Here is a 24,972-nt window from a genome sequence, read left to right on the forward strand (position 1 = left end):
AGGCCTATGGAGAAAAGTATTCTGTTGTAGATCAACCAAGACTATAAGACTGTGTAGAAAAAGTCCTGGTACCTGGAGCCATTAGATATAAGTCGCCCCTCAGGGCTGATCCAATGGACTTCAGGCTCTGGGTCGCCATTCGCTTTGCACTTCAGGCTTGCAGGCTGGCCTTCCATAGCCACTGTATGAGGTGACTTGCGTGTCAGAACAGGTGGATCGCAAATAAACTCCTATAGGGTCAAAATGAATAAGGTCATACTTCAGACACATTTTTCTTTTTTTCCAAATCTGAATTATTTTCTGTGATATTTAAATTATTAAAGGTCTGTCTTGGTTTCAAGGTTATGAGACAAGATTTTTAATAGTTTGCTGTTACACAAAGGAAAAGCTCAAAACATCACCTCCTCAGGTATTGTCCAGAAGTACTTGGCACTGAGGTCAGGGGGAGAGGCGCATGTCTCAAGGTCATCTTCTCTGGTCAGTCTTCTCAACCACAGAAGTTCACAGTTACAGTGAAGGGGGTTGCCACCAAAACTCAGCACCAGGGAGGAGAGGGGGGAGCCTTTGGACTTGGCATAAACTGGGATTCTCAGGAACAACGGGTCTGGGGGAATTTTCTTCAGTTTGTTGGACGTCATGTCTAGCCTGTGAAAGGGTGGGGTTGAAGATGAGGGATGGACAAGAGAGGAGTGGGAGAAAGAGAGAGACACAAATATTAGCATTTGATTAATTTATTCAGTTGATCAGTAAACCAGCCAGTGCATCTATGCATCATCCACTTACTCCTTCGTCCTTTCTGCTATCAATCTGTTTACCTTGCCAGTTTGTGCAGGTTGGTGAAGACCCCCTGGGGAACATTTTCTATGAGGTTATGATCCATATTTAGGGTGTTGACATTGGTTAGGCGCCCGATTGTGTCCCAGGGCACTTGGGCAAGGTTGTTGTAACTTAGGTCAAGATCCTCCAGTGTGGACAGGAAGTCATCAAAGGCATGGGGAGATATGGAGTGGAGCTGGTTGTTAGCTAGGATCAGGTGACGAAGGTTGGTCAGGCCTTTGAAATGGTCATCCTGGTCGATAAAAAAGTGAAAAGGCTGTCAGAAGCTTCACAATAATATCATCAAAAGATACTGTATCCATCTACTGTACTGTTATCTATACCTTCCTTGCATTGTGCGTATCCATTCACCACCGTCCTCCCTTTCGATGTGTGTGTCCGAGGCTTCTAAGTCTGTTTACCAATCAATTGATTCATCTGACTATTCATTCCCATTTATCATCATTAAGCCAACCAGCCATCCATCTGTCAGTCTTACCTTGATCACAGTTAATCTATTAGAGTCTAGGTGGAGTGCTCTCAGTCGCCGCAGGTCACTGAAAGCAGAGGGGAGAATCTGACTGATGGTGTTTCTGGACAGGGTCAGATGCAGCAAGCTGGTCATGTTGGCAAAGTCCTTTCTTCGGACAGCTGAGAGGGAGTGGAATAAACACAAAGACAGACTCCATAAACCAAGCCCTAAGTGGCCAGATATATCACAATACTAAATAGGTATTAAAGCACAGATGATCACAAAAGAACCTCTTATAAAGTGGCTGACTCAGATTTGTAATGTTGCATGGTTTTTATAAAATGTTTTTCTTCTGACATGGACAGGGAGAACCGGTATAAGACAAACAGGAAGAAAGTGAGTATTAAATTAAATTTACTGAAATGTAATCTGCTTTTACTTGCTGAACACACTGCTATGATCAAGGCAACCATTTGACTGCTGTCACATGAAAATCATCATATTTTATTTTAGCTTGACCGTGCCTAAGATAGTCCATGCCTAATTAGCCTCGAGCGTCCAGAGCCTGGATCCTATGATGCCAAGTGTGCTTTTACTAATTCCTTAAAAATTAACTTTTTGGCAACCTACACTAAGAACGTCAGCTGATGGCAGATCTGGTATCCCTCAAAATAAATCATGTTTTGCATGGTGTAGTGCTAAACTGAAATTGATTTGGGCGTGAACAATGTGACTTACATAACTACGGCTGTGTCACATTGTTAATGGCTCATCAAATTTCTGCACCCTGTGAAAACAGTCTTTTTTTAGCTTGTGTGTCTTTTGTTTTGGTGAACTATGGAATAGAATTTCTTTTAAGTGAAGCCTGGGAAGATTAGGTAGCTGCCTTGGTGGGAGCTAATGGGAATCCAGATTAAAATAAAAGGATAAAGAAACACTTCAGTTCTTAAGAATAAGTACATTTCAAAGTATCCAAGAGAACTCTTTGATATGAGGAGGAGATGAATCATGAATGAGATTTGTTAGGCTGAACCACAAAACAAAAAAGTTTTCAAAGAAAGAAAGTTGAAAAGAACTATCCAGACACATGAGGAATATGTCTTCTTGTCATGTAGAGGCCAACATAAAACAATTGTGACTTTAGCCAACATTTGTTTTCAGTGCTATCACACTGTGCGTATACAGCCAATTACAGCATGCTTGTTACATTCACGTGTGACATAACTGTACTCACTGCATGTGTCCTTTGAATTTCAGCAGTTGTGTGTGAGTGAATCATTGCTCACTCTTTTGCTGTGACTATGCTGCTGTTTCAGTGCTGCTACAGCTGCTACAACCTATGTCAAAGCCTGCGTACATCTGTGTCCACTGGATCAAAGTCCCCCCTTGAGGAAATCATTTAGCACGATGGTTGATGATGATGAACAGGCTGAACCATGCAAAATGTCTTATTACCCTGTCTTGATTGATGGCTAAATGGACTACAGGGCAGATTGACAGGTACATTACCTGTAATGAAGTTTTCTTGAAGCCGTAGCTCCACTGTGCGTCGGTCAATGGCAGCAGGAACAAAGAGCAAGCCTGTCTTGGAGCAGAGGATAGCGAGCGACGGAGAAAGACTCTGGCACATACAGCGTTTCGGACACGGCTGTCCCCTGCATGCTGCTGCCAGCAACAGCAGAGAAAACCACAGCCGTTCCATTATCCTCCACTGGGAACAGGGCAACTGGAACACAGAAGGACATGAGCAATGACTTGAGAAGATAGTCACTAAAGACAAGCCAGCTGGTGAGAAGTGAAAAAAACAAGGCTGAATCACTGACCTGCAGACCTACTCAGCCACAAAGGAGATCAACCATTTACATTTGGAAACATTTCTGTATATGTAAAGCTAACGCACTCTCAAGAAAATGAAAGGTTCTTAGGTTAGTTTATCGTTACCTTTAGTTTAAACATTTGTCAAATGTATTCAGCACTGATGTCACAAGTGACGCAGATCAGGAGACAATAAGCCAAATCCGGCAATTCGGAAGTACAATTTGCCTATTAAATGGAAAATGTGCTCAATTGCTCCGGTCAGGGAAATAAACATTTTCAAGTTATGTCTTCTGTAGCATGATAAATTGGCTAGCCTGCAAACAGCAGCACCTTGTTGAGCATAGCTCTGCAGCTGAGTTGACCAGCAACTGCCTGTGCTCTTTAACAACCTGACTTAATACAGGAACATCAAAAACACTTTAAAAAGTAATGTGAGCTAATCTCAAACTGTGGTCTTCTACACATAGTTTTACAAGCTCCGTTATGTAAGTCAAATTTACTGCCTTTTCATGCTGAGCCACATTGACATAGTTTATAGTCTATGCCTCTGGCAAAATAAAGTCTTTTTTTTATTTTGTTAAAAGTATCAGCAAAAAGAATGCATTTGAGTTTAATGCCTGTGTTCCTGGCAAGTGTTACTATTTCCAGACAAATAACAAAACAGATAAGTACCACGAGCAGAATATTGTTGTAGGTATATACAGTATAATTCTTTGATCTCTGCTTGCACAGTTGAGCTAAACATGTAATCCTCCAGCCAGACGCCTATTGAGCATGACACTCCCTTTAAAACACTTCCTTTTTTAGTTTCACAATAAAGTCAGGACAGCGAGAGCAGAGTGAGAAGTAGATCACGGCACTGCTCAGGAGCCGAACTAAATTACACAATACTGTGAGCTCGTAATGGGCTCTGTCATCGTGCGGGTGCACACTGAGCTGGCAATTTTCCTGAGGCACACTGGGGACTTTTCCTCGTTGCTACCTGTTTAATATTTTTGCAAGATGTAATATATGTGGAGCATCAACCCAGTGGTAAACTTCAATTTTGGTGTCAGGATTGCATTATGGCAACAGCATGTACCTGTTGGGAGCAGTGCACTGTATTTTCATTATGATTATGGAAATGATGACAGCAAAGCAAACTAGAGGTTAATATCTGTAAAAGGCTTATTTGCATCTCTCAGCTTGTATGCTGAATGAAGGCTCGTTAAAATGTATTAAATCTCTATTCAGCTCATATAAGGCTGCGGGTTTGTGTTCTGTCTGCAGTCTTACGTTTGAGTCATGCACTTTGTCAAACCCAGTTACGGCTGTTGCAAGATGAGCACACATACGACTGTGGTCTGTGATACAATGTGGGAGAACAGAATCAGCTCGTAAGTGTTTCATAGTGGTGAGTAAATCCACAACTATGTGGATCATAAACGGGATGAATATGGTCAATAATAGACCCTTTTATGCCTTCCTGTTAAACCTTAAATAGACCCTGTTTTCTTCCCAGTTTGTAATAGTGACCTTTTCATTGCATTTAGACACAGCTACAGCTACCTAATGCAACCTTAATAAATCACTTAATCAAGCTAAAAAAAAAAAAAAAAAAAACCTCAAGCAGCCTACAAAATACTCAAAAACACTGTTTTATTGTATTGATTTTTTATTTATTTTTTTTTTTTTTGGCCTGAGCTCATTGGGCTCTCACTATACTCATGGTTGGCATGAGTCAGCATGACTCAGTACAACATGAAATTTAACCTGACATTTCCTTGGGACTCTCATGCCCAGAAGAATTTTTAAAAAAATCCAAATTTTGGGACGATCACAAAAGCTTTTCTGTTTTCTCATGATGTACATCCCTACAAATTAGCAAGGACTGGTAATCACAGAGGATCATCGATGTGGAATTCTTTCCACCTGCTCTCCTTGTTGAACCCATTAAATTTTCATGGTTCGTCACCCTGCATTGCAGTCAACAACTGTTGCACAGCAAAGTCTACACAAGCCAAGAATACAGACCTCTAATAAAGAGTGTCTGACCAGCTTATTTTAAACAGTGGGTGTGCATTTTTAACCACTTTAAAGAGGATTGCCTCAGACGTATTTAAAATGCAGGTGTGACTCAACTGCTGAACACCGACACTAACTGAACCTGGCTTCTGGCCAACACCTGGGCTACATGGATGCAGTTTGTGTTGTCTTTAAGCCATCTGCTCTAAGCGTCACCGAAGTCCCTGAGGATCAACTTCTACCTGTCATAGTTAAACCAGGCAGCTAAATACGGACCTTCGAACATGACAGACATGACTCAAAGGCCTTGGTGTGATATGTGTGTGGACCAGTAGGCAGAAGTATATTAGCCTGCCCAGTTTGACTACCTAGCTAATCAATAGCATTGAACTTGTACTCAATAGGAGGCCTGTGTGCACTACTCTTCCTCGATTCTGCTCCTCCCTTGATACTCCTAAACCTCTCAGAACAGAACATTTTTTTATCAAAGGATGACAACCTACGACAGCATCGCAAGTGCACTGCTCTGCACTTTTCTCTCTTTATCTTAGATTTCCCTGTATTATCCAGTACAGTGAATCTGCCAAATATGTACAGACAAACAAATCAAAGTGCAATCCTATGAGCCCGCTAAAAATAGCTGTAATTTGATACCTCACGTTCTCCATCCTCCCACAATGTAAAACACAGAGCAGAATCGATGAGTAGCTGTAAATGACATGCGCATGGACAATTCAGTTGTGCTATCAGCCTTTCCATTACACTTTCCATGTCGCTGAATATATTTCTCTCCATTACGCTTGATTATTCCCTCTGCCATACCTCTCAATCTCATTCCCCTCATACAACACATCATTCACCTGTTGTTTTCTCAATCATTTCTATGCTTTCTCTCTTTACTCACTCCGTCATCCCTATTTTTATGCCCATGTGAATACATCACATTATACAAAGAGTGTTGTGTAATTTGCTGGCAGCTTCTCAGTCCTCGTGTTGTATATATGACTTGCTTCTGGTCACTCTTCCCCTGCCCTCCCTTACTTCACTTTTTATGACTTAGTCCCCGCCACCCCCATTCTTAGACCTTAGTTTATCCTACAGAGGATGTAAGTCTCATTTCTAATCCTCCCCTCCTGCTTTCATTTTCACTCCCTTGCTTTTCTCATGATCATCTATCATGCAGGACCACTTCCTCAGTCTCTCCATGCTCACTTCATGTTTTTCCCGCATCATCCATCGCTCACCCTGTCTCACTCAGTTCGCTGATGGCTTTATTGTAATGTATCTTTAATGTGTTTATGTTGCAGAAATTGGTATCAATGGTGATTTCAAATGGGCAAATCCTTCACTTGGTTCTCCCACTCTCATAGTCTATAGCATGGTAATAACTCTTTTCAAACATTTAGGCATGCCTCACTTGGTTCTCCCACACATCCAGACTAAGTGTTTTTTTCAGGCTTTTCAATTATGGACATGGGTTTTTCTGAGTAATTCAGTGACCCGGGGCTCAAACCACAGACCTTCTCATTAGTCCGCGCTACCTCCTTAGCAACAGCTGCCCCACACAACTATCTGCAGGGGTATGACTTGGTCTAGATCTCAACTTGGACCCTACTGCACTTGGTCTTTGACTCAACTTCAGCAGTCTTGTCTACAGCTCTGATTGGTAAAGCCATGAGGGGTTTGTTTGTGGCTTAGAATGAGCATTTTACCCAGAGTCCATTTCAGCTGCATATGTGGGTGAAATATAGTACAGGCAAAACAACATGGGTCAAATTATGCATTAATATAACTCACACAGTGAGCAAATCCTACACTGAGCTCACAGCTGTGTTAAACCCTTCGTTGGCCAACATAAAACCCAAACTGCACCCATGTTGGACGAATGTTATGCTCATTATACAGTATATTGTCTTGGTGGCCTTACATTAAATCAAAACAGAACCCACTCAGTACCCATTTGGCCAAACACAAATGTGCCTCCCACTGACAAACATAGTTAAAGCCCATAAATCAGCAACACTTTTAATCCAGTTGGTACCCATATGAAGAACTGCCCACCTTTGGCTGGGAGGAAGGGATCGTACCAGTGGTGAGAAGTGTAGCAGTAGTTTTTAATGAACAAGACCGAGGGCTGTGCCACTTCAGCACTTTTAGCTTCATCATCATAGAGATAGCTAAATGATGTTAAACCATGCCAATGCATGACAGACCATGTCATTCCAATCATATACACAAGTAACTCTAAGGGCTGGAATATGAGAACATTTATATTTACTATATTCATGCATCATTTTGATTTCAATACAAAAAAATAAAAAATAATAATAATCACAAAGAAAAACAAGGAGCTCAGTCTTGACAAAGCTCTGAGGTTTGTAGGATAGAGAGCAAAAACAGAGCAGAACCATCAAATTGAGCTGGTAAATCAGACCACACATTGCATTCGCCCACCAAATGCCAGACCGCCACCATCCACGAACAGCAAAAGTGTCATCAAAATCAATTTCTTAATGCATTTTGAGACTCATTGTGCTAAATGTCAGGTCATTAAATGTTGGTATAATGTTTATTTATGTATGAAAGTCACAAGGAACAGAGAAAACACATCCAGCATCGTTTTGCAGTAATTACACTGGAGAGCTCTGCATTGATAATCATTTTCTACAAGCGACTGTAAAAGCTGTCAGAACAACATTGGGGATGTCTCCAGCAGTGACAAATGTTTATGTTTTTATGTTTTTGCAAAGTAAGACACAAACACACGCTGACAGTCTCTTTGTTTTGCTTGACAGTATGATCTCTGCTTTGCATTTGTGAATCAATCAGCTTCTCCCAGGCAGAGTAATTTTCAATGTGTTCAGGGCAGATATTGTAGCAGACTGGGACGCCACATAGCTATGTGTGTTGAAAATACTCCTTTGAAGAGAATGGTCATTAGGTATGGAAAGGAAATGCAAGAGATACACAAAGGAGTTCAAACACAGCTAAAGGTACATTGATGTGGGGGAAATGAAAGCAGTGCAACAGCCTAAACTGGACAGCTATGAAGACAGCAGTAATTAGCAACACATACTGCAAGAACACCCCACATGTCCATTTTCTAAAGGAAAAAATGTTCTTCACAGGTCATATCGACTCCACCTGTGAGGATTAAAGACAGCTCCTTGTGCTCTTTTCTCACAGCCTCTTTTTTTTCCTTCATTTTTTCACGTCCAATTGGTGGAAACAAGCAGGTGTCTTTACTAATGTGTTTATTTCAAATATAGCAGACTGCAGTGCTGCAGTGCTTACCCCATTTGAAGAAGCAATGGGCTTGAGTCACCTCTCAATTAAAGCGGACCAAATTCTGATTATGTCTTTGCTCTTCAGACGGAAAGAGTGTGATCAAAGTACCCAAAAGCTGGCCAAAGCCCCTTTATTTCATTGCATACATAATGCGTTTACAGTATAATGGAATACAAAGAGACAACAACAATGTTTACAGCGTTCACATTAAAGAATGTGAGATCAAAAGGCAGAATTTAGCAGTGGTCAGACGCACTCAAACAGATGAGCATTTGTCTGAAGCAATTACCAACGCAAATCACTGAAGACGCACACATAAATAAGCTTAGGGAGAGATGAGGAAGAGGCAGAGCGAAAGAGAGGGAAGAAATGATCACAGGAAACAGCACAACTCATAAAAGAGTAGAAAAGGAAGAGTGAAGGAAGAAAGGGCGGGGGAGTGAGAGGAAAATGAGGTGAGAGGGTGGAGGACAATGGACTGTGTGATCATTTAAAGACATGAGGAAATACTCAAGATGTAGGCTTAGCTTTATTTAATTTAAGCTGCTCCACAGAGTTCACCTCAGACAGGCAGGAACAACTTCCTCCTGTGGAAGACACTCACAATCACCTGGTGACTTGACCCACATGCTCTGCTAATACCCCAGACTGAGGGGATTATGGGCCTTATTCTTCAAAATGATATCTCAAGTTCCAGAAATGAGTTCACATCCTGCCCCCAAGTTTGTTATCTCTGTCTTTAACAAGGTAAGGCATGATTTTAACCTCTGAGAAAGCAAATGTCATCTCATTTTCTTCTTAATGGCCCATTGAAAGATACCTTTACAGGGGCAGCCATTACTGCCTCCACCCGGGTCCTGGCTATGTGATGCTGTGTCTTCATGAATTTAAAGAGAATCTAATTTACTTAAAGGGCCTCCGGTCATAAATTGTACTTGAACTGACAACCTTTGATCAGCCAGGCTTACTCCCACTGAAGGAACACACTTGTTGCATAAAAATGATCTTGTTTATGCATCAAAAACATACTATAACATGTGAATTGATGCAACCTGTACATTATAATACAATCCAAAAAATAGCACTGAAACTATTATTATTCTGAGAATATCAGTGTTTGCTTACCCAATGAGCAAAATAACAGATGACAGCAATAGTGAGTGCCTCCACATGCAGCATTTTACTGGAGGTGTTTGAAGACTCAAAGATGGTTGTGTGTCTGTCGGTGACAATATTGGTATTTGCATATGAAATCAAATCATACTGTGAGGGATAATTGCTTTTGCAGATGTGTGATTTTTAGACCCAGGAATGTGAATGCTTTTAAAACCAATAACACTCTGGTATAAACACCAACGGTTTGCTTTTCTCCATTTAACACACAAGAAATCAAAATAGATTCAGTGCACTTTTGGCTCAGCAATAGTTGATATAATATTGCACCTTCAACCTGGTTCTGTGCACCATCATTCATTAGATTATAATTGGAAATAATCCACTGGTGTGATCTTTGCACTCGGTACCAGTGTGTGTGTTCATGCTGCGGTGTGTTGTATATTTGCGCATGTTATATGTGGTGCCAATTTGTGTGTGTGTGTATTTCTGGCCCCTCACTTATGCTGTGTCCAGCCTGCTTTCCCAGAGCACACTGCACCTCACAATGGAGATGGATTACCCTGTCAGCTTTCTCGCAGAACCACTGCAGAGTGTCTTATGTGTATAATTTGCTGTATCTGTGCAAAATCATGACTGTTTTCATGTGTTTATCCATATGTGCTTACAGAAAGCTTAACATATTTGCCTATTTGAATCTTTGAATACACACACAGCTGAGTTCATGAACCCTGAAACCTTTGTGTGTCCAATGCATACATTTTTGTGAGTGTGTGCATAAATCTCTGTATGGCTGCATGAACATGCACTCGTCATTACTAGATATAAGAGTTTGTCTATAAGTGCTTGCTTGATGCTGTGCAGAAGTGCTTGCTTATGTGTCTACGTTTCTGTGTGCACAAAAGAACAGCCCTTGTCTTGCGTGTGTGCGTGTGTGTGCGCGTGTGCTCCATCTATTTCTGCAGTCTACCCTAGCAAGAACACTGGGTTATTAACGACCTCGAAAGCAGCACCATCCATCTGCTGCGTACACACAAACATACTGTACTGTACATACACACTCATGCAGACACACACGCTCAAAGTTCACATGGTATGAGTGTGTTTTAGTGAGCGCATGCGTGTGTGTCTGTGCATATGCACCCATGTGTGAGCCTATAAGTGTACAAAGCTGTGCTGCAGCTGAATCTCTGTATAATGCAGTGGTGATTAATGGTGAAACAAATCTGTACAGCTTCCGCTTTCACATCACCAATATGTCAACTTTCACTGAAGCTGAAACTACACCTGATCTACAGCCTTCATCAATAAACAAACCTGGTTGTGTTCTACTCCTGGAATCGATGGAGGGAAAGAAAAATCTAAGGAATGTGTGAGACTGGAAGCAAAGACAAAAGCATGGAAAAGCATGAGAGTGAGTGAACAGACAGGTAGATAGCAGGGCAAGGCAAAGCAATGAAAAGAGATAAAGCTCAAGCAAAAACAAAGTGCTCCAACAGAATGGGGTATCTGTCAAAAGCAGTGGTGAAGGCAAAGCTTTGATTGGCTGCACAAAAACTTGGTGGGGGCTGTAACTTAGCAACAGCCAATGACACATGGATGGTAACAGTGAGGAGGTGGGAAGTGTGTGTGTGTGTGTGTGTGTGTGTGTGTGTGTGTGTGTGTGTGTGTGTTGTTGTGGGGGTGTAGTGAGAGTGTGTGTATGGGGGCTGTGAGAAAGTGTAAGATTGGTCTGGAGATCTCGCAAGTAATGAATCTGGAGTGTTGCCGTCAGAGGGGGTGATTGTGGGGGAGAGATATATTCAGAGAGGGAGAGAGAGAGGGAGATGGCACTATAGTGTTGCATAAACAGTGCAGTCACAGTGTGGTGGTCCAAAGTTTATTTTTGTCCAAGATACGCATTGCAACAGTGTCCTGGTATTATGATAAAAAAACAACATGTGCTCAGAGGGAGAAGCTTTACCACAGGCCCATTAAACTAAATTTTAATGAAATAAATACAACCATTTGTCTAATTTTAACTTTCCTCATAATTTGTCGAACCCTCAAAGTGCATCCAGACTCACTCTAGAGTCTGTCATCACATGGGTGAAAGCATTTTTTGCTCTTATGTTATGCCAAAATTCATATCTGTGGGAATTGTGCAGCAGGCTGTTAACAGCTCTCATGAAAAACACTGCATTAAAGAAATAACTGAAAAATAGCGTTAACTAAAGTAAAATGTATGTTTTAAAAAGTGAGTAAAGGAGTTCAGCAACCACACAGCAAACACTGTCTGCGGTGAGGCAGTGCAGTCAGCTCTGCACCACTGGCTCTGGTATGCGAGTGTTATATGTATTTTATGCGTACTGTATCTATTTAGTATTGCATGTATTTCATATTGTATGTGTTGTACTGTATGTGAGTGTTTTGTATCAACAGCTCCAATTTGAATGCTGTTGCCTTTAAAAGAGGCATGTAGCCTAGTACTCCAAGTACGCTCTCAATGAGCTAACAGTCCTTACTTCTATTTAAGTCGATGTTTATGCAGGGAATCGAGTGAATCGTTGATGGTTTTGTGTGGCACTGTCGTGTGAACATCTAAGCATTCAGGCAAGTCAAAGAAAATTTCTCTGAGCTCCTGCTGAACCCCGCCATAAATCTTTGATCGGCATCCTTTGATCTGTCCAACTGACGATCTGTTCCACGTTCAGTCGTCAAACACTTGGACCTGGAGGAGCAGGGGTACAAAAAAAAAACCCTGTGCCAGCAAGGATCCGCCCCGCCAAAGTGTCCTCAAACAGTAAACCGAATCCCTGTTGGCTCCAGTGGTGCTGTTCTGGAGCTGACCCTGACCTTCCCGTGGAGGAGGACGAGACAGCACACACTTTCTCAGTGGAGATCTGTATTATTATCGTATGAGGTGTGCTGCTCACCTCTTCAAATCAATGGGAAAATGTGTGTTAGTTCCTATCCTTGCCAGAGCAGCAGCAGCCTCAGAAGCAGCGTTGTATTATAGATTTCAGAGAGCACAGTGCTGCTGTTGGGTTAAGCCCTCCTTATCCTAATTCATTTTTTTTTATCCTCTTTAATTATTTTAAATGCGTTGCACAAGGTGGGTGATCAAAATGATCACCCCTCTCTGCTATTAATGCTCCTCCTCAACTTTATCTGGCCCTTCACAACCACGCTGACTTTGTTTCATTGTATGATCCCATGAATAGACGTATTCTGCATGGAGGCCAACACAGTTTCTATGTTTCAGGTTGCTATGAATGGGTTAGTATTATCCAACCTGGAACTGCAACCTTGCTTTCAGCGTGGGTTTAATACAGTTCTGACACTGCTCTGCTTGGTGTGAAAGGTTGAATATAGATTTCTGCAGTATAATATAATGACTTCATGGTTATAATAAAATTTGTTTGGCAGACTTTGAATTGGCAGTCAGCCCTCGCCCACTAAACCGTACCTTCTGCTTTCCTCAATCGCCGAGATATTTGAACATGGCTGCATAGCTGAGAGTTGTCGCATTAACATTTCATAAGATACCCAAATTAGGAAATCCTATAAAGTTAAACATATCTGGGCACATGGTGCACATGCAAAAGCAAGCCAATTAATATGAGCCTCAAGGAGAACGTGAGGAAGGCGCTTCTCCAAAAGAAGAAACGCTTTACACATAGCAGAAAGTAATGCAAACATTAGAGAACTGGCTCAGAAAGCCGAATGCCCCGTTTGTTGGCAGTCTGTCTCGTCATATTTGAGGGAAGACTTTCACACTGCAGCCAGGAAAACAAGGATTCTGGAAAGCAATGTTGTAAACGAATGGGACACAGTCGATCATCTCATTTTTCATGAGAAAGGCTCTCAAAGCAGCCTTCTAAAAGTAGGAACTGCCAATGACTTAGTCTGAGAAATGGAAATCCAAGGCAACCCCAGGGGGAAGCTGTAAGGTCAGAAAAATACAATTATTCTGTTGTGTTCCTCTTCTTAAAAATACTTGTCATATCGCATCACTGGTCCTCTGGCTTACACTCTGATTTTATGACACTGTGGTACATCGTCCTATCAAAGTAAACATCATCAAGTTGATAAGACGCCCCCTCCGTCATTTAAATCATTCTGCAGCTCGGCAAGCAAAGTTGGCTGCCCTGCAAACACACACACACACACACACACACACACACACACACACACACACACACACACACACACACACACACACACACACACACACACACACACACAGTGGCATAAACAAATACACACACCCACACAGGCGCTGGTACACACAGTTGCCCAGACAAAACCTCATCTCCAATGTGGATCTGATACACCTCTGGGATCTGAGCCACACACACACACACACACACACACACACACACACACACACACACACACACACACACACACACACACACACACACACACACACACACACACACACACACACACACAGATGCTGTCTTTCAGAGATCTGAGCGGAGAAGGGAAACAGACATTTGCTAATGGCTCTTTTGTTACATGACTCTTTCGCTCTCCTCTCCTCCATCTGTTTATTTCTCTTCTTCGCTGTTTCGTTCTGTCACCAATTCTGTTTCTTTCAATCTATTAATCTCCTTTTGTGTCACCGTCATCTTATGTCTTTTCCTGTCTGTGTTCTTCCTCTCTGTCCTGCTCTGTATCGTCTGTCTCACGCTCTGCCCTCTGTCTGTCAGTACAGTAGATAATGAGGTGATTGCGGCGGCTAGCTCAGTGCATCAATGCTTGTTGCACTGCACTCCATTGTAACACTAACCTCGACCTCTGGTTTACTGTAATGCTAACCGCACACACACACTGACACACACTCATCCCAGCTGCTGTCTCATTTCTGATACCAATAATCTCTTTTGCTTCCTCTCTTTGTCTTTTAGTAGAATATTTAATATATTATCTGTCTCTCTTTCTTCTGCACTTCTTTCTCATCTCTCATCTCATGTCTAATTGAGGCCATCTGTGTTACATCATTCTCATTTTTCTGCTCCGATAGAGGTGCAGTGACTTCCCGTCACACCCTCTATCTCAGCCTCTATCTCACTCTCACCAGCGCTGCGTGATGTAATTGTCAGCTCTGAACATCAATAATTCTATTTTTACACCGACAGTATTTAACTTATAGCTCTGCCTGTTGTTGTGTGTGGTCCAACCTTCTGTCTGTCTCTGTTTTTGCTTGCTTAAACGTTAGCTTAAAACGATTTTGCATTTCAAAAGCAGAGAAGTAATATTTGAACTCCTTTGGCCTTTCGCTCGCTTTCGTTATGCTGCTGATGTTATACTTCTGTAATGTCGAATGTCTGAAATGCTTTTCTGCCGCGTCATAGCAATTCTCTGCTGCTTCCCACCTACGATAGCATGCATGTTTTTTGTAATGAATGCATTTTAGTTTTTTTGTTTTTTGTTTTTGTTTTTGTTTTTTTTGGGGGGGGGGGGTTACATACAGCTCTGACATCCTTTGCCCTTTTTTTTCTTCATTTTTTGTTTTTTCTGGTGGAGTGGAGGCTGGTGAAGTACTGTATGTATATTTAAAAACCTTCTCTTTTTCCATTTTTGGAAAAAAGCATAAAAACATTTTTTGAATGCACAAGTTGAAAATGTGAAACCTCATTTCTCTCCGTACTGTTTCGCCGTCAACAAAGCTTGCAGTCACTTCTAGTCCTATTCCACTGATTTGAGTGTTAGGACGTGTAGCAAAGAGGTAATCATAGCAGAGAGGAAATGCAAACCAGCGACAAAGACAGCGACAATATCAACATGACTGCACTGTAAGCACAACCAAAGCAGCCAAGGGAATATGAAGATGTGGAAGCTGTTTGATCATCAGGTGTTTGATATGCTTGAACAAGCCGACAGTCAAGTTCGTCAAGTCGACCTTGAATAAATATTAAACTTTAAAAAGCTGACGGCGAGATGTTAGCGGGTTGATTTTAATAAAGTCTCAGAAGTGGGAAAGACAACAAATACAACCAATGTGTTACGTGAACCTGCCATGAGCGGATTTCTGATACCGTAGCCTTGAGGTTCACAAGCCAAGGGGCCATGCTTACAACGTTTTCTGTCTCGCTTCCCTCCATCTATCCCATCTGTCTCGCTCATACACACCCCCACACTTTGTCTACGCAGCAAGATGTCTCCAAATACTCACTACTGTAGCTAATAGGGTTCTGACATCAAACACTTCCCAATCTGAAACACTACTAAATATAGGCCTTTTCTTTTCATCAGGTTTCCCTTCATTCTTACTCTCTTTGCCTCTTCTTAATGGTTTCTTCATTAATCACTTTCCATCCTTCTCTTTCTTTCTTTTTTTCCCCCTTGCTTGATTCCTTTTATGCTGTCTTCCATCGCTTTCTTCCTTCTTTCCTGCCTTCCTTCCTCTCTCTCTTTTCTGCTCCTATTCGAGGTTTTATGCAGGTTTGGCTGTGACAGATGCGTCTCATTTTGCAGGAAGCAGCAGCGAGCATTTCTGATTCTGCGATTATGGTGATTGGGTTGTAATAATAGAAAAGAAAAAGGAATGGGAGAAGTAGAACTGATAGGGCAAAAATAAGTAGAGGAGAGGAGGCGAAGATGAGGAGAGGACAACAGAAACATGGGGAAGTAAGACGCCAATCAGCATACAATCACTGGTGGGGGAGTAAAGTGAAACACAAAAGATAAGGGAGAAGAAAGTAGAAAGGGTGAGGAAGGAGAGGAGAAAAGAGGTTGGGGAGTCATGTGTGCCACTTGGTAGTCATCACAGAGAAGCTTTCTCCATTCAGGAACTCGGCGTGCAGCTGTCGCTTCAGGGGAGTGATCACACACACACTCAGTCACAGATACAAACAGACACACACGCGCAGACACGCAGTACACTCATGCACACACTATCTTTCTCTCTCACACACACATGCACGCATGCTTTGGGCTGTGCTTTGAACTGATCCCTGCCACTGGAGAAGCACACACAGAGAGCTGGCTGATAATAATATTATCCTATGGCCTTCATATGGTAATATGGTTTTATTGCTATGAAGAAATATGAATATTATGGCTTTCAGAGGCAGCTTAGGGAATTACATGGCTGTCATGCTTCTCAGCTTCAATAGAATATTTTGATTCTCTTTTTATCTGAGGCCTGGGGTGGGAAATCTATTAAGTTATTTACCTTTGACGCCATAAGTGCTGGCATGTTGTATATTCATACCTATGAGAACGTACAAAGGCGAAATGTATGGCACGCCTTGAGATGCCATTGAGTGAGGGTCACAGCTCAGTGGGGTAGACTGTCACACATGTGGATAGAAAGGACTGTGAGACAGGCTATGGGGTGATAGAGCAGCGTAAACACACATCAGGGTGACAACGGAGAAGCTAAACTCAGACACTTGTGCTAGCATGCAGGATAGTGTAGCGCTGGGTTTGTATTGCAGAATCCAATTTAAGCATAAGCAAATATCATGCGCATTCAGGTCATAGGTGGGTCATTTCTTATGATCATAAACATGTTGAGGACATTCTCATACAACCAAAAAATAGATGGACATTCCACAGGTGAACAGGATCATTGGTAACAGGTGATATGCTTTGCAGCGTTTTGTCCATTATGCAACATTTTGGAGCTCCAGTTATCACAGCCGCTGTCCATGGTGCTGAATCAGCGGCCGTCCTGGGCAGGATCCTCACTGGTGGGGACTGATGGTCAATAGTTCTTTTTCACTGCTGTTCAGTGGTGAAAGAACTACTTGGATCTTTTACTTCAGTAAAAGTAGCAATACTCCAGTCAAAAACATACTTCCTGTCCTGCGTTCAAATTATTACAATGGTATTAGCATCAAAATGCTCTTACAGTAGCAAAAATAAAAGGACTACGTTGCAGCTGGAAAAGATGGGGAAGATGATTTTAGTAATCTGTAGTCATACGTCATAACGTATTTGATTATATTTTTAATTTGTAAACAGCGGTCAAATATGTAGCGGAGTAAAACGTAAAATATTTCCCCATGAACCAGCTGCAGATGTAGTCTGCTTCAGGGGAATTAGTGGTCTAATTTTCAACAATGCCGCTGAAATCATAGCATCATAGTTGATAAAGGTCATCCCTGTTCATTGGACAAGCCCATCTTTTATTGAACCTGCAGCTCCACCACTTGATCATAATGTTCTTTTTATGTGGAATTCTTATTATTCTGTTTTTTCAATCAATAGCCTCGACCAAACCTGTCGCCAGACACGAATTTTAATATTTTATTTCAATATGTCCATGTTTAACCTCCTAATGAGGATCAATGATAATCAACAGTATGTGATATCTGCACATGGCACCTATGAGATTGTCAAGATCAGGGAAATTATAGTAACAAACTAACGAAAAACACGTATGTCCATATGTAAGATGTATGTAAAATCATATGTATCCCCACTAGTGCATACAAAAAGATAGTTAAAGGGTTTATAATATAAATCTGATGTGTGCTTGAAAACACATATGACAGTTTTGAGCTGGATTATTTTCTGCATTGTGTTGACAGAATTAGCGACAAAACATTTCCAATATTTTTCTCAATATAATAACGAAGGATTTTCCTTTTGCGTATGTACAGATTTTAAATAAATACGTGCCGCAGCAAATGCATGTCTGCATGCACGCCCACAAAATACATGTGGTGTGTTTCTCGACAGATCATTTAAATTTAACCGGCTGAAACAGGGTGAAGCAGCACAGAGAGGATCAGACGTTTACTTGTGTGTTTTCTGGTCTGCAGACTGGCAGTAAAGTAACTTAAGCTGCTGGATAGTTTATGTCCTAGATGAAGGGTTTAGATAATACTCAGATGGGTTTTGAGTTTTGGAAATAACCAGGTGAAATGTCAAAAAACAATAACGAGACACACAGATTTTTCTTCTCGCACAGATGAATTATGAATTATGTCAGATTTAATTATGTGGGAAAAACACTATAATTAAATCATGATTGTGGTGTGAAAACTATTAGTCATTATTAACTTATTCTGACGCAGTGAAGATTGCTTTTAGATAAAACTAAATAATAAAAATACGCTGCACCCCTAATATTGTCTGAGCAATATGAAAGTTTTCTCTCTGAGTAATAATCCTCATCCCTGTTTGGGAGCATCATGGTTTTGCTAACACTGGTAAAAAAGTGAATCCAACAGAAGCTTTATGTCAAGCTTTGCCGTGTATGTTGAAACATAACTTCATTGATATTTCTTTCTTATTTTCCCACTTTGATGAAAACACATTAAACCATGGACCACACGGTACATCTACAACAAAGTGCATAATTTAATTAGTCTGGTGTCTGTGCGTGTGTGTGTGTGTGTGTGTGTGTGTGTGTGTGTGTGTGTGTGTGTGTGTGTGTGTGTGTGTCTGCCTGGTGCAGTGATCACAGCGTTTGACCTGTGTGAGTAACTGACGCCTCAGTTGTGCCAAACAGTCATCAGAGTCACATGAATGGACCGCACTGTACGACCAGCTGCACACTCCAGTGAGAGCTGAATCTGGCATGATTTCACAAGCAAAATCACAGATTTGTGAACAGAAAAAGGCACCACATAAAAAAAGTTCAAATTTTTCACTGCTCCTCAAAACACCGGCGCCTACAACTAGTCACAACGCCCACACAATGGCTTATAGTTTACATCGATGGAGTTACGCAAGTTTTAGTCAACTCTAAGTTTACTTCTTGTTTTTGAAGACTGTGAAGTTACTTTCTCCCCTCCAGACTGCCGAGCTCCTCCAACTGCAGAGGACATTAAACAAACTGTAGTAATTGTGCTCAGCTGCAATTATGCTATGTAGGACAATCTATACGATGTTGCTCCTTAGTTTGCTACGTGTTGAGAATCTGACTCCTCTTGACATGTTTGAACTGCTGTCTGCGCACATAGTGCACATTGTTAATGAGAGGCAGGTGTACAGGATCCCATATGAAGTAGCAATGAAACAGCAGTTTCAGCAGCGACTTCAGCACTTCCCTTTTCTAAGTTCGAATACAGAAAAGGTGCAATAAAGTGATGGTAAAACAGCATTACATTATGTGTGCATACTTGTATATATATATATGTTCCTGTGCAAGGGCCAAACGTACAATATCCAACCACTGCAAGTTGACAGCACACAAGCAAATTGATAACATACCAATAGTGAATAAGGTACATTTTCACCAATATGGCAACATATGCACTTAGAGACACTGCAATAAGAGGAGACGTGTCTTAGTAGAAATTAGTAGAAAAGCAACTTCTACACAACAGCAATGTGTCTGGGCACATGTTTGACAATTATTCTTGCTCAAATTCTACGTAAAAGGACTTCCCAAAGGCTTGGCTTCACACATCCATCTGCCCACACACATGCATACACAAAGCACTCAGCGTGACCTATTCCAATCTTTCTAGGCTTTGTGAACTTGTGCATCTGTAGCTCTAAAGATGTAGACTTCAAATATCCAATTCTCTCATATCAATCCCCTTCAATTTTCAAGATAAGTAATCTTAGATAAGCTCAAACTTCTCTGATGCTACACTGCATACTTTGTTCCATTCAGATATGTAATCTATGAAGATTTCACAAGGGGATAAAGAAATAAAAATAGACTGCACTGTAACAGATATCACGTAGTTCAAAGGAGAAATCTTGAGTAATCTCAGAAACTGTTAGGCAGATAAGAAGTTCGTTGTCTGATTCGATGTCTCATTGTAAACTCTTGGAAAAGTAATTTTAATGTCAGAAGAGCCTCATCTGAAGTCGCACCCATCAGTGTTGGATGAGTGGCTATTTTTGCCCTTCTGCCAGGATAAAACAAACAAACTGAAATATAAAATGTCTTGGATGTTTGGGCCGTTTAGTTCACTCTAATAAACTGCTCATGGCAGATGTTTCTCCTGGGTGCTGGCAGAAAATAAAACAGTGTGAGGATGGCAGGGGAGGCTACAAGCAAGAAGAAAACAGGATAGTGGTACAAATTGTTCTGCAGCCTCTGTAATGAAATCATTTTTCAAACCACTCCTAAAATGGTGTGTAAGCCAGAGTTAATACGCTGTAAAAGGTTGGCCGGAGAGAGCTTCTGTAACGGACTTAGACTTTGTACAACCTCTTCTGACTATTGTAGTTCAGCGTACATGCAGCTTGTCCTCACTGCAGCTGCAAACAGCTATATACACATGGTTTGTGTCTAAATTTTGTACAGTGTAATATGGAGTTAGAGCAGCGTTGGAACACAGGCAATAAGCAAAAGGGACAAACTACAACAACAGTTCACTTCTAGTGAATAGTTCTTAGTAATGGTACAACATACCAGTTCGCCGGCATTAACGTAAAGGAGCACCTGCACTTTAAGTAAAAGGTCAGATAAGGAATGGTCTTGGTATAGTTCCACCTTTTTTCTGCAACCTTTGAATTGTGGCAGTTAAGTGAACTGTATATGTTACTTGAATCGCTGTGTTCACCAGATACAACAAATGCTCTCGGCTGCAGAGAAGCACATAATGCAGTGACACAACATCTAAAGGCAAGGGCCTCAAATGATGTGAGTACAATGTATACAACTGTCACAAAAGGGGGATGGAAGGCAATAAAAGAAAATACTGTCACAATGTTGGGGAAAATTGCTCACCTAAGCTGCCAGAAAATGCTGGTTATAGTGTTGTTCTTTAACTGATTGCCTGACTTGTCTTCAGTGCACTGAACACTTTGCACAAACTGACAAGGGACAGTCGTGCAGGGAACAGCTTCCACTGACGAATACATTTTGTCAAATACATTGGATCATTGCAAGTCTACCATTCCTCTCGATAGCTTTCCCCATTGATTGCTTGCTCATTTTGGTCTCAGTATCTAGAATATTTTGTTGTTTTTGACCTCTGTGGTCGACAGGGTTAAACCACACTGTGCTCTGACAGGCTCACTGCCAAGATCTCCACTGTCTACAATATGGCCCATTTGTTGCAAACCCAGCCGCTTCGGAAAGGTTTAAATTCAGTCAAATACATCTATGTGTGATCTACATCACATATGTATGTTTCTGTGCCTCCTTATATCTGCAAATCAAAGGAAAACTTAATAGATTATTATTGCTATATGAAGGACTGAGGTCACACTTCCATAGCAAGTATGAACACCTAAAAAGAGACTGTAATAAAATTTAAAAGTGATTTCAGTTCAGACAAACAGCAGGCAAGTGTGACAACTGATGATTTGTGAGTGCTGGACAATAACAGCTTATCCTTTGATTTACATCCCTCCAGCTATCCTGCGTTATTATAACTCTTTCTGCTCTGCTTAGCTGGCTGCCTGCCTGCAGACCTGTCTAGCCGCTCTGCTCTTACAGTCCCGCTAATATGTCTGTAACAGAGGCAGAGCACACTGGAACACAGCGCTGCTTTCATTCGACGCACACACTCAGCCACAGAGACACACGGGAACACGTTTGCACTCACATGTGAAAAGTGTTCTCAACCTCATGTTATTATGGTGCATTGTGTAGGCGGGTACATGCATGCATTTTTACACTCTCTCTGACACACACAGACACACACAGGTGCATGCATATGCAGTTTGTTTTACCAACACATTACTGGTAACATCCATGCTACTACATTCTACATGTAAGAGAAAGAAATTTTCAAAAACTGCTGAGGGGATGTTGTCCCCATGCAGGGACAGTTAGTGTAAGAAAATAATATCATGTGTGGTTGCATTTTAATGATATGACTCAAAATATAATGTAACTCTTATACTTATCTAATTTCCCAGAGGGGGCCATTAAACCTTTATTAACTTTAATTGGCAATATCTGTTCATATGTTTTGGATGTAATTTAAAAAAAAAAAAAAAAAAAAAGCAACAGCACAAGCTCCTTGTCACAGATCCCAGCAGAGTGCATTTGGCAGTCCTCAATTAGCACACTCTTAAATTCATATAGGGCAAAAAATACATGTGAACCCATACCTACCTCTAGCTGGTGTGCTGTGATTTATTTAGACTCAGCATGAAGATACATTGTGGGGACTGTTGGATGGACTGGAAAAAAAGGGATGGCCCAGAGAGATGGATCCAAAGACCTGAGAAAGAGAACAGGGAAACAAGACAAGGGTTATTGCATGATTGCTTTTAGAGATATCCCTTCAATTGAGTGGTACTGTCTATAAACAGTAAGGCCTGCACATCCAATCCTTTGTACATTGTAACCCACTGCACTCCATGGCTGTTGTCAGAGATGGCCCACTGCAATCCATTAATACGTACGAAGCTTTTCCTTTCACACAAGTAGCATTGTTACTGAAAAATGGAAGTAAAGAAATAGCTGTCAAAAGTTTCATTGTCTAAAGTGAACAGACACACTTTGGGTATGGTTGCAGCTCTTGAGGCTGTACTGAGGCGCAGTGATGCTTTGAGCTAGATGCTAACATGCTAACAATGACAGTGTCAGTATGTTGAGGTTTAGCAGGTATCATGTTAACCTTGTAAACCATCTTACTTTAGCATGTTAGCAAGCTAACATTTGCTATTTTGATGCGATGATGGTGTCAGATAAAAATTCAGGGGTTCACTAAACTAAAACCACAATTCATCCTGATGTGACATCAACATGAACGCATGCCTAATTTCATGGCAATCCTACAAACACTCCAATCACTCAAAACCACAAATGTCAACTTCAGAATGGGGCTGATGGAAGAGGAATACTCAAAGTTGCTAAGTGCAATCCTCTTGGGACCAGAACTGTACGTACAAACTTTCATGGCAATACCTCCAATAGTTATAGAGATATTTTGGTCATGACCAATGCGATACACCGGCCATGAATGACCAAGCAGTATCATCATCTGCATTGGTAAAAAGTGGAGCTTGTTTCTTTTTCGGGGACATTTTTAGGTGCACAACACCAGGTTCAAAACTGTTCCTGAATATCAATATTTTGTTCATGCTTTAAAGGCCAGCCATCTTATATATACCTGCCAACATTTAGGTTTCAAAATACCGGAGGGTTGATGTTGTCAAATGTCCTGACGTTTTGACAGCAGTTAACAGTAAGTTTCATGGGAGAAACAACAAAACAGAAGGGCGCTGGGAGAAGTCCTTGAAATATGGTGAAATACTAGGAAAAACCGGTGTGTTGGCAGGTGTGCTTATCTTCAAGGCCTCCTGCCACAATAGTTGAAGACTGACACTCCTCTCTCCAGGGATACTGAAGACAAAAAGTAGATTACTTTGTCTCACTTATCTGCACAAGTGAGGAAAATCCTGGTTTGATGCTTCATGTCAAAACCTATGCTCTTCTCTGATGTGGAGATGTGCCACTTTCAATCCTAGCACAGTTCTCCTCCACACGGTGTCAAAACCCAGTATGATACGTTAGAGTACTATATGTACTGTACCGTACTGTACTGTACATTTATATTCTGTTTCAAACAACTGCTGAATTAGGCTGAGCCTCTCACATTTATTGTCTTTTTTCCCCATCTCTCCTTAGTTATCTTATCTAAGAAATCTGTGCTCAAAGCTCTCTAAAATAGGATATCAAGACCCGAGTTATGCTCGTGGCAAGCAGAAACCTAGAAGTCAGAACATAATATAAATTTTCAATGCCTAGACTGAAAATAGTCTTGACACCACAAAATGTGGGCACTGATGCAAAAATTATGTCAGTTTTTTAACAATTCATCCAATGTGGATCAAAGTGCTGTCAAATTGAAGCTGACAGTCTGTACTTTTGTGTTTTGGTAAAGAGTACACATTCACACACACACACACACACACACACACACACACACACACACACACACCAAATAGGATGCAGACAGTCTGGCAGTCGGTTTTCTAGCTAGCTGAGCTAACAAGCTGCAGGTTATTAGAAAGTCATTAGTCACATCAGATGCTCAAAGGCATATCATCACTAAGACAAGAAACGGCAATGTGACTCGACAATGGGACAGCTGATCAGCCCAACATGGCGTCCTGCACATAGATGAATGTACACCGATTCCCAAAAGCTATTAATGACAATCATAGAGATGATACTTCAGATTTTTCCTTGCAAACATCCTGACAGCTGGTCTCAATGAGCAGTGAACGCAACACTGGCAGATCTTTTTGCATGCAGGTTTACAGTAGGTTGGCAGTAGCAGTGTGCACACGTCAGTGTTGTAGTTAGCAGACAGACACACACACAGGCTGATTTTGACATTAAAGGTTTCAATTATCCCCATAGGAGGAATTTCCCTTCAAAAATGCATGCAGAAAATATATATGCACACACCTTTTCTAGCAGAGACAGCGCCATGTTAATTATATTTTTACTTTAAATGTATTTCCCTCTGTTTATGAAGACTTTTTTGGCTTCACACTTTGTTCTTTAGCTGACTATCAAAACAACAATACACAAGAGAATATTGTGTGGTATGATACGCTGGTGCTGCAGCTATCTTTAATTCCCTTGT

At 41.2% G+C, this 24,972-nt stretch overlaps 1 protein-coding gene across 2 annotated transcripts in view; it reads right to left on the reverse strand.

Moving 5' to 3' along the window:
- The window catches only part of LOC139336209 (leucine-rich repeat and fibronectin type III domain-containing protein 1-like protein), a 169,070-nt gene that overhangs the window by 74,230 nt on the left and 69,868 nt on the right, over nt 1–24,972 (reverse strand). For both annotated transcript variants that reach the window (XM_070970205.1, XM_070970204.1), the window contains exons 2-7: nt 22,485–22,593; nt 2,798–3,014; nt 1,316–1,467; nt 816–1,069; nt 402–645; nt 73–230 (exon numbers count right to left, since the gene is read on the reverse strand). In XM_070970205.1, coding sequence (XP_070826306.1) covers nt 73–230; nt 402–645; nt 816–1,069; nt 1,316–1,467; nt 2,798–2,990 — 1,001 coding nt within the window. In that variant the 5' untranslated portion in view covers nt 2,991–3,014; nt 22,485–22,593. The remainder of the gene's footprint in view (nt 1–72; nt 231–401; nt 646–815; nt 1,070–1,315; nt 1,468–2,797; nt 3,015–22,484; nt 22,594–24,972) is intronic.

Source organism: Chaetodon trifascialis, chromosome 9 (genome assembly GCF_039877785.1).
Source record: "Chaetodon trifascialis isolate fChaTrf1 chromosome 9, fChaTrf1.hap1, whole genome shotgun sequence".
NCBI classification, from domain to species: domain Eukaryota; kingdom Metazoa; phylum Chordata; class Actinopteri; order Chaetodontiformes; family Chaetodontidae; genus Chaetodon; species Chaetodon trifascialis.